The sequence below is a fragment of the Mytilus edulis genome, chromosome 1, assembly GCF_963676685.1.
Source record: "Mytilus edulis chromosome 1, xbMytEdul2.2, whole genome shotgun sequence".
Lineage (NCBI taxonomy): Eukaryota > Metazoa > Mollusca > Bivalvia > Mytilida > Mytilidae > Mytilus > Mytilus edulis.
The window spans coordinates 10,868,833-10,881,865 of NC_092344.1; the positions used below are offsets into that span (position 1 = coordinate 10,868,833).

A 13,033-nucleotide genomic window follows, 5' to 3' on the forward strand; every position below is an offset into this window, starting at 1 on the left:
TCGTGCTGAGAAAAGTGTTCACTTTTAAGTATTTAATTGTACACCTACTCTTATTCCTGTCATTATATTTTGGACAAGGGGTGAAGAGATTCCTATTACCAATTTTGTTTTGGGTGAAAATTTAAAACTTTGGATGCGTTTGAAACGAAACTGAAACAATATCAAGACACAAATTCCAGACAACTATACAAACGCAGTTCTAAAAAAAACAATGATACATCAAAAGCAAAGTTTGCTAACAGTGAACTTCTGTATACATGTATCCATAAAAGACATACTTTCGTTTTAAAATCAGATGGAGCTCGCCCAAACCAAAGGTAAGTTTATTTTAACCTATATACGAATATCAATGGGTAATCATCTTCTATGCTATCATACTTCTGTCAAAAAGTATCAAACAAAACAGAAAGAAAGAACCACCAGAAAAATGTCACAGGCGCTTCAGGAATTGACCTCCTTTTTGCGCTTTCAATTTTTTGTCTGTTAACATTTTGTAATATTTTAACTTATTTTCATTCTTTTAATGTGTTCCAGCACTGTTTCCATACGATATTACAATACCATTAGTTTATCATTTGTGGTCCTCTATTATTTATTTTCCCCCTTTAATAAAATATTTACTAAATGAGGAAACATAAAAATAGAAAAAGGGGGATCCGTTCGTCAAATGATATGCCTTATTACAGAATGGTTAATGTAGTATTTAAAGTTGACTAAAATTAATTTGTATGAAGTCAGGTTTCTTTTTAAATACATTTTGATATCGATCCTTAACTTCTAAATATCTTTTATTTACCACCACCATATAAAATACACAATGCACTGCATCCTTGTAATATATTAGTTAAAATTCCATTTATAAAAAATAGAAAGGTAAATGCATTTTAAAGCGTATTCCATTATAAAAAGCAAACAAAATTAATAGAAATCACCCAAATACATAACGTTAGGATCTTACAAATAATAGCATAGTGTCAACAGTCAAATATGCCAAAGATTCAAATTGTTTGTTTTGATCTAATATAACTATCGAAAACAACCTGATAGAAAAAACGACGTTTATATCAAACTCTTACGACTACACTTAGCCTTGTTTCGTAGTAAGTTTATTTTACTTATGGTCAGATTCGCAATACCAAGTTATCGAAAAGTAAAATCACAAAAATACGGAACTCCGAGGAAAATTCAAAACGAAAAGTCCCTATTCCAATGGCAAAATCAAATGATAAAACACATGAAACGAATGGACAACACTTGTCATATTCCTGACTTGGTACAGGCATTTTCAAATGTAGATATTTATGATACCAAATCAGTATATATTGAAAACATTATGAAAGGATAAATTGTTGTATTGCAGTTATCTATTTGACTGTGTTTCATCCAGTTTGTATGTGTATTAGCCAGCATTCCGATGGCACAAATAATTCAAGGTGATGTTAACATACTGTTTTCAACAATTATCTAATGTTTGTCTATATATAGAATTTTTTGTCAAATACAATATAGTCTAGATCTAATAGTGATACAATTTAGACGAGACTTTTCAAAGATATTCAAGAAAACCAAATTCCCCATCGAACACAATTGCATTGAAATAAATACAACCTTTGGCTACGTCCCTGACTTGGGACAGTCGCGTGTAAATGAGCACTCAACCACACTGACAAGGTTCTTGGCTTTTAGGACAGACGCAGAACATGAGCATTTAACCAACCTGGTGATGTTCTTGATTTGGGACAATCGCACTGACTCATTTATTTTTTTTTTAATATTGATTTGTATTATAAACAAAAATACACAGAAACAAGTATAAAAATCAGCATATCACACTCAAACAGTGGAATTATTGATAACACTTATTTGTTACCTTCTTTTCTATTGTTGCTTTATTTCATATTCAGTGTTTTTAGAATATATCAGACAGTTGGTATTCTCTTTTAAATTAATTTACATGTTTTTGCCAGTGCCTTATATCACATGTATGCGTTATTGTTTTTGTTCATTGTTTGTGGCTGTACGTGGCGGCATTAAACATGTTAGCGGGATCCAAACCCTCCCCTAACATGGGACAGTGGTGTAACAGTACAACATAAGAACGAACTATAAAAATCAGTTGAAAAAGGCTCATCAGATGAATACAAACAGAAATTGACAGAAAACATGTGACAAAACACAGAGTGGACGTGGCAAGAATATGTACTTGGACATTAGACCTTATATCATTTTCTAATAAACTGAATCAATTGCGGTTAAAACAAGTCCTCGGTTTTTCAGTAATGAGGAAAACGATAGTGGTGTGGTTTAATGGCTGTTTGATGTCCAGTGGCAAGATAAAATAATATATACACCTAGCTTTGTACTAGATTAACACTTGGATTTATAAGTAAAATAACAGAAATACAAAAAAAAACCAAGGTAAATTCAAAACAAGAAGTGCCTTACAAAATGGCAAAAGCTCAAACACAACACATGAATGGAAAAAAACTGTCATATTCATGACTTGGTACAGACGTTTACTTATGTAGAAAATAGGGGGCCGAAAATAGTGGATTAATACTGGTTTATATAAAATATCTAGCTAAACCTCTCATAAAACTATAAGATAGATCTAATATATGACAACAATATGTGAGCAAAACAAACAGACATGGGTAAAATGTCAATCGTCAATAGATATAGTATCTGACCTTTTTTAACATTCAGTAATGGAATTGCTCTGAGCACGCAACAAGAGTAAATATGTGTGATGTGGACAAATTAGATCAAAACCTAGAATTTATGACTTAGATGCCAAACTGAAAAATTTTAAGTTCAATGTTTTTTTACTTTTATATCTTTATTGTAATTTACTGATATGTATCGGGTGTTGAAATTCGGTGTTTCTAAGTTTCTGAGTCACCAAGGACAAATATTTGAATTGTTGTTGGACGGGATAATAAATCGGAGACATTTCAGCAAAGAGAATTGAAGGACACGTTTGGGGAAATGAAATTGGAAATGATTAAAAAAGAGGGACGAAAGATACCAAAGGGACAGTCAAACTCATAAATCTAAAACAAACTGACAACGCCATGGCTAAAAATGAAAAAGACAAACAAACAACAGCACACACGACACAACATAGAAAACTAAAGAATAAACAACACGAACCCCACCAAAAAACTAGGGATGATCTCAGGTGCTCCGGAAGGATAAGCAGATCCTGCTCCACATGCGGCACCCGTCGTGTTGCTTATGTGATAACAAATCCGGTAAATAGTCTAATTCGGTAGGTCACATTCAGGAAAGGGAAGGGGATTGTAGTTACGACGTAAGAAACATATCCGATATCATTTGTGATACGGTTATTCCATAACGGTCAACCAACTCGTGATGGCGTCCGTAAAATTTACGAAGGGATGATTTTAACTTCACCATTTGGAACTCTTGGTTTGATAGCTTCCTTGTGAGTAGCAACCCTCTATCAAGAAAATCATGATAGGAAATGCAAGCACGGGAATATCGAATCAATTGGGAGATATATACCCCGTATGCAGGTGCTGCTGGAATGTTGCTACTTAGAAATGGAAAGTTCACAATTGGAAAGCTGAAATCATCTCTTTTGTCGTAAAGTTTTGTTTTCAACCGACCCTCATTGTCAATTTCTAGATGTAAGTCAAGATATGAGGCCGACTTAACTGTATCTGTAGTATCCTTTATCTCTAGCTCGATTGGATAGATGCGTTCCACATAGTCATCAAATTTTGAATTATTTAGTGAAAGAACATCATCTATATAGCGAAATGTAGAGTTAAAGGATAGTGCTAACTTCTTATCTTTCTTCCTAAGAAGTTCCTGCATGAAGTCAGCCTCATAATAATAAAGAAACAAGTCGGCAAGTAGAGGGGCACAGTTTGTTCCCATTGGAATGCCGACAGTCTGTTGAAAAACACGTCCTCCGAACGTAACAAATATGTTGTCAATCAAGAAATCAAGCATCTTGATAATAAATATTAAACTCGATGTTATTTTTGGACACGCATAGATCGATATATTGTCACCCTGTGTGTGAAACATGTGAAAGAGGTCTATGTCTTGCTTTTGAGTGATGTATGTGATAACCTCGCGTAAAGAATTAAAAAAAAACCTATCAAAAATAACTAGTTGACCACTAAAGAACAATATCCGTTATATATATATTTATTAAACTTGACATAAATACTTTTTAATTTTTAAAAACTGTCTCAAATGTCTACCTTCATCACAGAAAAAAATATTTGTTGATGTTACTTCCCATTTCTGGTTGTTAAATGTCATTCCAATGCTGCACAGTTTCAAAAGATGGATAAAAAGGAATTTGTTTAAAAACCAGGATAAACAAAAAATCACATTTGTTTCTAATTAGAAGTACTGCATTACCTAGCCTGGCATCTTGATCCAATCTATTGCTTCGTCTAGCAGTTAGCCAGGATCTCATGCTATGTACAACGTTGTTCCTAATTAGCCAAAGTCAACTACTCCCTCATACGATTGATTCTGATTCCATTTTCCCCCCTGTTTGTTACGACCTACCCAATGTACGTTATTTAATCGTCATTAGGTCATTTCAGTACGTCTGAACTTCAGTGATTGTGTAAGCGACATTCTTTCATCATGTGGCCAGCTTCCAGGCAACTTAAAAATTTGAGCATTAAAATTGAATTCAAGGTTTCTTATAACTGTTCAAAACGGAGGTCATCAGATAAGGACTCTGCGCATTACGAAAGAAATTAAATTATATATAATAAATAAGACTTTGTTTGTAGGCTAGTATTAACTTAGCAGCTTGGTGGTATGAGAATGCGGAAAAAGTAAGACAATCTTTAAACAAACGTTTGTGTATACAGTATTTCATTAACGTTAGCTGCATTTTATAGTACAATTTCACGAGTATCGGCAATTGATTGGTATTTTTTGTCGTTATTTTTTTACTTACAAAAGTCTCCTTTGAATGGAGAATGATCATTTATTTCATTTAAACAGAAACATGTGAATGAAAAGCTTTGTGATATTTTTATTAAGTTGATGTCCTAAACCAGGCGGACACCCAGTTAACATTAAAAAAAAAGAAACGCAACTCTTTGTTACAGAAGGTAAGTCAATTAAGTTGTTTACATCTGTTTTTATTTCTTTGAAAGTTTCATGGATGTGCTTAAGTTAGGATTGTATGCATCTTATGTATGTGTTTTACTTAAATTATTGAATTGAGCTTCGATTGTAAACTTTTAAATTAAAAGACAAATTTTCAACAAACAGTCGATTGTGGTAAGTACTTAAACAGAAATTCTGCCGAAAAAATCCAAAGAAAGATAATAGAATTATCTTCTTAAAGCATTAATTTGAAGCTCTGTCCCCAGTGACAGTTTTTGTGGGATTTTTTTTTTTGAGGGTGAGGGATACCCACAATATGCAATAATTTCATCGAAAAGAGAAAGTAGAGTTCACCTTTTTAGGTTCAGGCGTGTTTCAGTTGACTATTCTGTCTTGAAAACCTATAAAAGAAAAAAATCTTTGATTCATCATCTGGCATCAGATTCTATTATTTTTATATATTTAGGCTGTAGGTTGATACTAAAACATAATAAAATGTACATTCCTTAGGATGAAATAAATGGGACAGGGTCGAGTGAACGTCATAACTGCAGAGTAGTCGTTTTTCCGAATAACAATTTATTTACTTTTATTTGTCTTTATTGATATTCCTTTTACTGTTTAGTCTGTTTTTGATGATATTCATTTGGCATGGCTCTATGATATTTTGTTTTCTTGTCTTTTATATTTGCTTATGTGCTTTGTCTATATGCCTATTTGTGTTTCATTGATACATATGACGTGGCTCTGTACTTTTACATCCCGTCATTGCGTTATTGTGCTATTGTAAATTTTGTTTTCTTGTCTTTTATATTGCTAATGTGCTTTGTCTATCAGCCTTTTTGTGCTTCTTTGTTACATATTTGTTTGTTTTACTATTGATTAAGATTGTAACACAATGTTAACTGCTGCACACCTATTTGTGACATTTTAACCCATTATATCTGGGGTTTTTTTGTTCACACATCGTTGTCAATATAATGGAATTTGATGCGACTGTCATACAAGAGAGAGATTTAGCTAGCTATAAAACCAGGTTTAATCCATCATTTTCTACATAAGAAAATGCCTGTACCAAGTCAGGAATATGGCAGTTGTTACCCATTCGTTTGATGTGTTTGAGCTTTTTATTTTGACACTTGATTAGGGACTTTCCGTTTTGAATTTTCCTCGAAGTTCAGTATTTTAGTGATTTTCAATTTTACTAAAAATACTTGACAACAAACTTTTGGTGGATTTTATAAATAAAGTCACTGTTAGTAATGATATAAGTTATGTGGATTACCCTATTTTTCAAGTAAGAGCTAGTGACTTCATTCCTTGCCTTTATTGGAGTATCTTTATAAACTTACGATGGTTGGACATCATAAATTTAATAAAAACAAACTGTGCACAAAACATTATGTATAACGCAAGTTTTTTTTTCCTAATTAAGTACAGTCTTATTAGGAATATTAATTAGAAAATGATAGAACCCCTGTCATTTCCTAAAATTTTAACTCCATTCCTAATTCAAATATTTTTATACTCTCAATCTATAAGTAATATATGTATAATAAATTCAAGAATAGATTATTCAGTATCATTTAGATTATTGGCAGAAAAACAGAGGGCACATATAACAGAACATCAATAAATATAAAGATCGTCCATCTATGATTTCCCATTCATAATTTCTATCCTTCGTAATTTTGATTTTTCAGATTCGACATTATGAAGCTATTGTTATTTCTCCTCTTTGTTACATCAACTACTGCATTTGAATGTGATCCTCATGCGAAGATATGTGAAACATCCCTCGACATACATTACGAACTAGCAATGATGTCAGAAGACGGTCCAGTCTATGCGCACAACGGCAAACTATTCCTCTATAACGTCACCGACACAGCAAACGCCTCTCCTTACAATATGGATGAAATAATGACAGCAGATGGATGGGAGGGATCCTCTGGTAGACTGATAGTTTCTGCCAACAAAAGCCTCCCTGGTCCCCCAATCATAGTCTATGAAGGACAAACAGTCATTATCAATGTACATAACAACCAGTTGACTGAAGCAACATCGATTCATTGGCACGGCGTAGACATGAAAGATACTCCTTGGATGGATGGTCCACCTTATATTACACAATGCCCGATAGGACCAGGACAAACCTTTAAATACAAATTCACAGCTAATCCACCAGGAACATTCTGGTACCATTCACACATGGGCCATCAAAGATTGAATGGTTTATTTGGTGCATTTATAATAAGGCCAAAAATATCAAATAAAATTCAGCTTGAAGAACATATAATGCAAGTTTTTGAATGGAACCATGAATATGGTTCAGATGCTGATGATTTGTTTGAAGAGGCAGGAGGTACGTACATCAACCGAACGAAATTACTTCCATCAATGCAACTTGGCATGTCTAGATATACACCCTATAGAACTCATGCTGGACTTATCAATGGGCGTGGACGATTCTGGAGTGGTACGTCTAATAACGGTGCGCCACTTGAAACATTTAAAGTTACAAAAGGTAAACAATACTTATTTCGGGTTATCGGACCTGGTGCTCTCTATCCATGGAGAGTATCAGTTGATCAACATAACTTAACAATTGTCGGGGCTGATGGTTACGATACTGTACCTGTAGTAGCAGAGTCATTTGTCATAGCTCCTGGTGAACGATTCAATTTTATCTTGAACGCGGACCAGCCAATAGGAACTTATATGGTACGCGCTGAAACTTTAGATAGGCGATATACAACCAAGGCTGAGGCTATATTACAGTATGAGGGAGCCATGTTATCAGAACCTACGTCCTCAAAGTCCAAATGTACGTCTTCAAACAAATGTATTGTTGTAAACTGTCCGTTTCCTTTTTACCCTGAAAATGAAAATGTAAACTGTACTCGATTGACCGAGCTTCGTACTGTGCTTAATATTCCAACTCCCCTCCCGGTTCAAGGAAAATTTAAAGAGTATTTTCTCAATTTTGCCTTTCCTGGCTATAACGGAGAAGAAGGACCAGCTTCCGTAAATGGACGACAGTTCAAGCTACCAGATGTTTCTGCACTCACACAACCCGACGAACTACCACATCAATGTACAGACCAGGAATGTGGGGAAGAAAAACTATGCCAATGCATGAACTCTTTGACAATAAATTCGCGCGACACAATTCAGATGACATTCCTAAATATGGGTCAAGGACGAGTTGATGACCATCCGGTACATATGCACGGACATGCTTTTATGGTAATTAAGGTTGGATATGGAGTATTTAATAAAAGTACAGGCGCATTAATTGAAGATAATAATGATGTTGACTGTAGGGGAAATACCAAACCAGGCATGAGTATGTGTAACAGCGCCACATGGAGCAATTCGTCATGGTTGAATGGAAATGTCCCAGGTATTGTACAACAAGGAGCAGTACTAAAAGACACAGTAATTGTACCAAGTGGAGGATACGTTGTTGTAAGATTTCCGGCTACAATTCCTGGAATCTGGTTTCTACATTGCCACATTGATATGCATTCTAACGATGGAATGGCGATTGTCTTGAACGAGTCCTTCGCAAGTATCCCTAAACCACCACCTGGTTTACCAAAGTGTGGAAGTTACCTCGGTAACGACGTTGTATCGGACGTGAGTGATACAAACGAGCCTATAGAAGACTTCAATGATCATGTTGTCAAAGATGAACACAGTGAATCGGATAAAGGTGAATATGAACAAAGTCTAACATTGTTTATAGTTCAATTATTTGAAACGATGTGAAATATTAGCCACTGGAACTTGTTTGGGATGTCGATAATCTATACCTCACAATGAACCTGTGATAATGTTAAGCCTGTACTAATTTGTACTGATTCGTTTACATGGGAATATATCAATAAATTGTCATTACTTTCTGAATTCACACTACAAATCTATTTATGATTTTATTTCATAAATTTAATAAACGCTACATTGCAATGTACTTTATTGGGGTTTGAATCAAAATATTACACATTACACGGACTTTTTCTAACGGTCACTGGGATAACCTTATTTAATTATGGGAACATTTCAGTTATATGTAACAATTTATAAAGATCATCTATTATATTATATATCATCCATTTTTCTGGTTTTCTTGCCTCAGCGCTACCGACGACCCACTCGTCCTAACCCAACGTAAAAACAACACGAAGACAAACAAATTTTTGACATAGGTATTGTAATCTTTTACAAATATAAAATAAACATTGTTTTGGCTGATAGTCATTAAATTATACGAATTAAGCCCTGTTTGTTTATAATTGTTGCAGATGACATGATTCAATTGTCTTGTTTCTCGCTATGTTTTTACTTTATTCATCATATACAAACATGTATAGCTGGTAAAGAAAAACTTTCCAATTTGAGTTTTTATAAAATAATTGTTCTTTTCTTTTTTAGATGAAAATACAACGTTGCTGTTTGGTGGTATGTTTTCTGTTCTATTCGTCCTGAATATTGTCCAGTTCATCGTATTACTGGTTACCTGTCGACGCCAAAACCAGAACAGACAACACGATAAAGCGTTTGCATCTTAAGTTGGTGTATATAAATACTTCACCAAAGACAGTTCCATAACAGGCATAATGAGATGTGATATTGTACATAACAAATTTACAAAAAATAACGATTGAATCCGTGATAATTAATTTTAAAAATGTGTGAAAGCGTTTTCTCAAATTCACACGAACTTAATCCGTGATCACAAATAAGAAAACTCTGTATGAATAACGTATTTTATTGAGAACTTATTCCGTGATAACGATTTTCATTCCAATTCAAAAATTAAAAATTATACGGGCATTCATAGATTTTGATGCGAAATTGCATATTTTTCATTATAAAGCATATTTTTTTTTACAAATAGTCGTCGCTTAACAAAATTAAAAGAAATATGTATCCTTCTGTTGATATGAAATCGATAAAATATTATTGACAAATGACAAATTCAGTGTATTTGTATATAATTTGCGTTATTCTATGAAAAAACTCATATCCTATTTCAGCATTCGAAAAAAAACCAGATACTTATGATTAGGGTTATATCTTTTGTTTAAAAAACATTTATAATGCTTATATTTTTTTAGTGAGGGTTATGCAAGTGATTTTTTTTATATTGATTTTTAAAGAATTTTGATGTTGATGTATATATGTTTCTATTGTTTTCTATAAATACTGACAAAAGTAAAACACATCTAAACTTAGATTTATTGAGAATACTAGTAAACACCCTATGGATAGTACATAATCACGGTATTTTAAGGTGTTCTTGGGATTGTATTGACACTAAGAATGTGGGAATGAACTGTTATACAACACATATTAGATCAGTTAGGCTGGAGCGATCGACCATACTATTCTATGCAAGAGTTTTTGCATGGAACTGTAATCAGAAAACCATACGGACATACAGTAAAACCAGTTGAAAATGCTTGACATCGACAAACAGCATCCTCCAAAAAACTTACAAAGTACCGATCTTACAGTAATCTGAAGGCTAGTCCAAAGCTAATTGAAAATGTTTTCTCAGGCTAAAATATCAATCAGTACACATCCCATGGCTTTTAAATCTTTATCAACGGATTTAGAAAAAACATGAAGTTGTGCATTGCCAAAACAACTTTTTCAAATGAAATTTTGGTATCCATTTCTGTAGATGCAATATTAAAGTCCTCCCTTTTGATATTTATTTCGAAGGAGAAAAAAGATGTTAGAATTTTTTTCGAAGTGAGTGATATATGTGTATATTTTCTATTTCAGTTGGGCATTACTAGTGCTTCTTGCATTTCCTTTAATAGCTGTCTATGCGGTATAGGCTTTGCTCATTGTTGAAGGTCTTACGGTTAACCTATAGTTGTTAATTTCTGTGTCATTTGGTCTCTTGTTGAGATTCGTCTCATTGGCAATCATACTCAATCTTCTTTTTTAAAACTGTTTTTGGATAATCAACATCTCAGATTTTTTCTGTCAACATATATTGTGTTCCTGATGCTCAAATAACAGCACCTAATTCAATAGTACAGGTTATTCTTTTTTTACGTTTTCATGTATGTTGTGTTTCTACACTATCTGGGTAACTTTAGTTTTCTTCTTGGTCATGTATACCGCTAACCTTTTATTGTCGCAGCATTTGTACGTACGATTACTTTCATCGATTTTCGATATTTAAAATTACAAACTTATTAGGTTTTTTTTCAATTAGTTTTGTTCATAAAAATAATGATGGTTTGTCCAAGTCCTGTGATGATTGGTAGTCCAACATTGTATAGTATATATCCTAATAACTTTTAGGCTTATACGGAAAACTCCACACTAAAATTTACGACAAAAGGGACGTTTTCGTTCCCTATTGTTAATTTGCAATTTTTAGATGGTGATGTTACTTTGGCACTATCTTATGGTGTTTATATCTCACAGCTCGTTGGCTATGCCCGTGTCTGTTGTGATGTTTTTGATTTTAACGAACGTAATCTATATGTATTACTGGTACTGAAATTATGAAACCAGGGATTTCGTTACCATAAATTATTTAAAACCTTTACTAAATTTTTCCATAGATATATAGATTTGGTTTTGAAGTTTACTTGTACCTGAAGAAAATTTATTTCTAACGGGATAGCTTAATATCCTCATTTTAACGGAAATGTTGTTAACCTTGCCCGAAAATTTAGAAACGATCCTGGTAAACTTGTCGATCCGTTAAATAAACTTTTTCTAAAAGTTACCAATTCAACACTGTAATAAGATCATTGAATATTATTTTTATTTGTATAAGTATTGACTTTGTTATCAGTAAATTAAAAGCAAACTAAATATTTCTTGTATGCTATATAGAGATTAATACATGGCCTTTTCCATATCAGCCTGGGTATCATCCCGAGACCCCCATATCAGCCCGAGACGGAGTCGAGGTGCTGATATGGGTCGAGGGATGATACCCAGGCTGATATGGAAAAGGCCATGTATTAATCGCTTTATCATATACTTCCGACAATAGTTTTATGTAAGGCAAATGAATAAATGCAATAACTAAAACAGTCAAAAACTTTATAAAGAAGTTAAATTATGAATGAAATATACTATAATTGTTCAACAACAGCAGCACTACCTCCTTATATAATAATAGTAACATTTCCTATAGAGGCATTTTGAAACATTGAAATTTTGGAAGAGTTTTATGATCATTACTACTCGGAGTCTCCATGTTTGTTGTACTATAAAATGATTCATAATTGTCATTGGCATTTTTTAGCAAGTACTAAACTACCCACAAAAGTTCCCGTAAATTTTGACGTCGTCATAAAAAATATCTGACGTCACAATGGAAAAGTAAACAACCGATACCGGAAACACCGGAAGTAACTTGCACGAGAGGCACTGATATGGGTTTTGTGCACGAGATGCACCTGATATGGGTTATCAGCCTGGGTGGGAAGATATGGCTTGTGCACTTCCGCTCATTACACATATGCAAAAGCTATCATATCAATGCTAAGTATATGATAAAAACATATACACATGCATGGATCTACAATCTGTCGATACCTGTATCATGGCATTGCACAAGGCATGGTTTTCTCTGACTGTTTATAACGTCTTTACACGAAAACATTGGATGTTGGATGTGTACGGGTTGATAATTAAGTCTTAGATGCATGATTTTTGTATTTGATGTTAGAGGCTTTGAAGCTGTCAGTTAACTGCGAGATTCTCCGATCTGTACCTAGTGTCTTTTTGTTGTTGGGATGCACAAGTACCCGTTCTTTTGATGTGTGTTTTAAAACTGATTTTTATAGTTAGTTCTTATGTTGTACTGTTATACCACTGTTTCAGGCTAGGGGCAGGGTTGGGATCCCGCTAACACGTTTAACCCCGCAACATTCTG

The 13,033-nt window shown here is 33.7% G+C and overlaps 1 protein-coding gene across 2 annotated transcripts; it reads left to right on the forward strand.

Moving 5' to 3' along the window:
* The first annotated feature begins 4,722 nt into the window (after positions 1–4,722).
* Positions 4,723–11,964, forward strand: LOC139523815 (uncharacterized). Of its 2 annotated transcripts, none has more exons than XM_071318105.1 (3): positions 4,723–4,832; positions 6,816–8,830; positions 9,550–11,964. In XM_071318105.1, exons 1-3 carry the CDS (start codon positions 4,816–4,818, stop codon positions 9,684–9,686), a joined length of 2,169 nt encoding a protein of 722 aa, XP_071174206.1. In that variant the 5' UTR covers positions 4,723–4,815; the 3' UTR covers positions 9,687–11,964. The 2 variants fall into 2 exon arrangements, with proteins under 2 accessions (XP_071174206.1, XP_071174216.1); XM_071318115.1 differs by lacking the exon at positions 4,723–4,832 and adding an exon at positions 4,969–5,114.
* Positions 11,965–13,033: the final 1,069 nt, after the last annotated feature.

Excerpts from the sequence above, each read along its gene's own strand:
- LOC139523815 (XM_071318105.1), top strand. Across the intron at positions 8,831-9,549 it reads ACACAGTGAATCGGATAAAG|ATGAAAATACAACGTTGCTG; the intron begins GTGAATATGAAC and ends TTTCTTTTTTAG.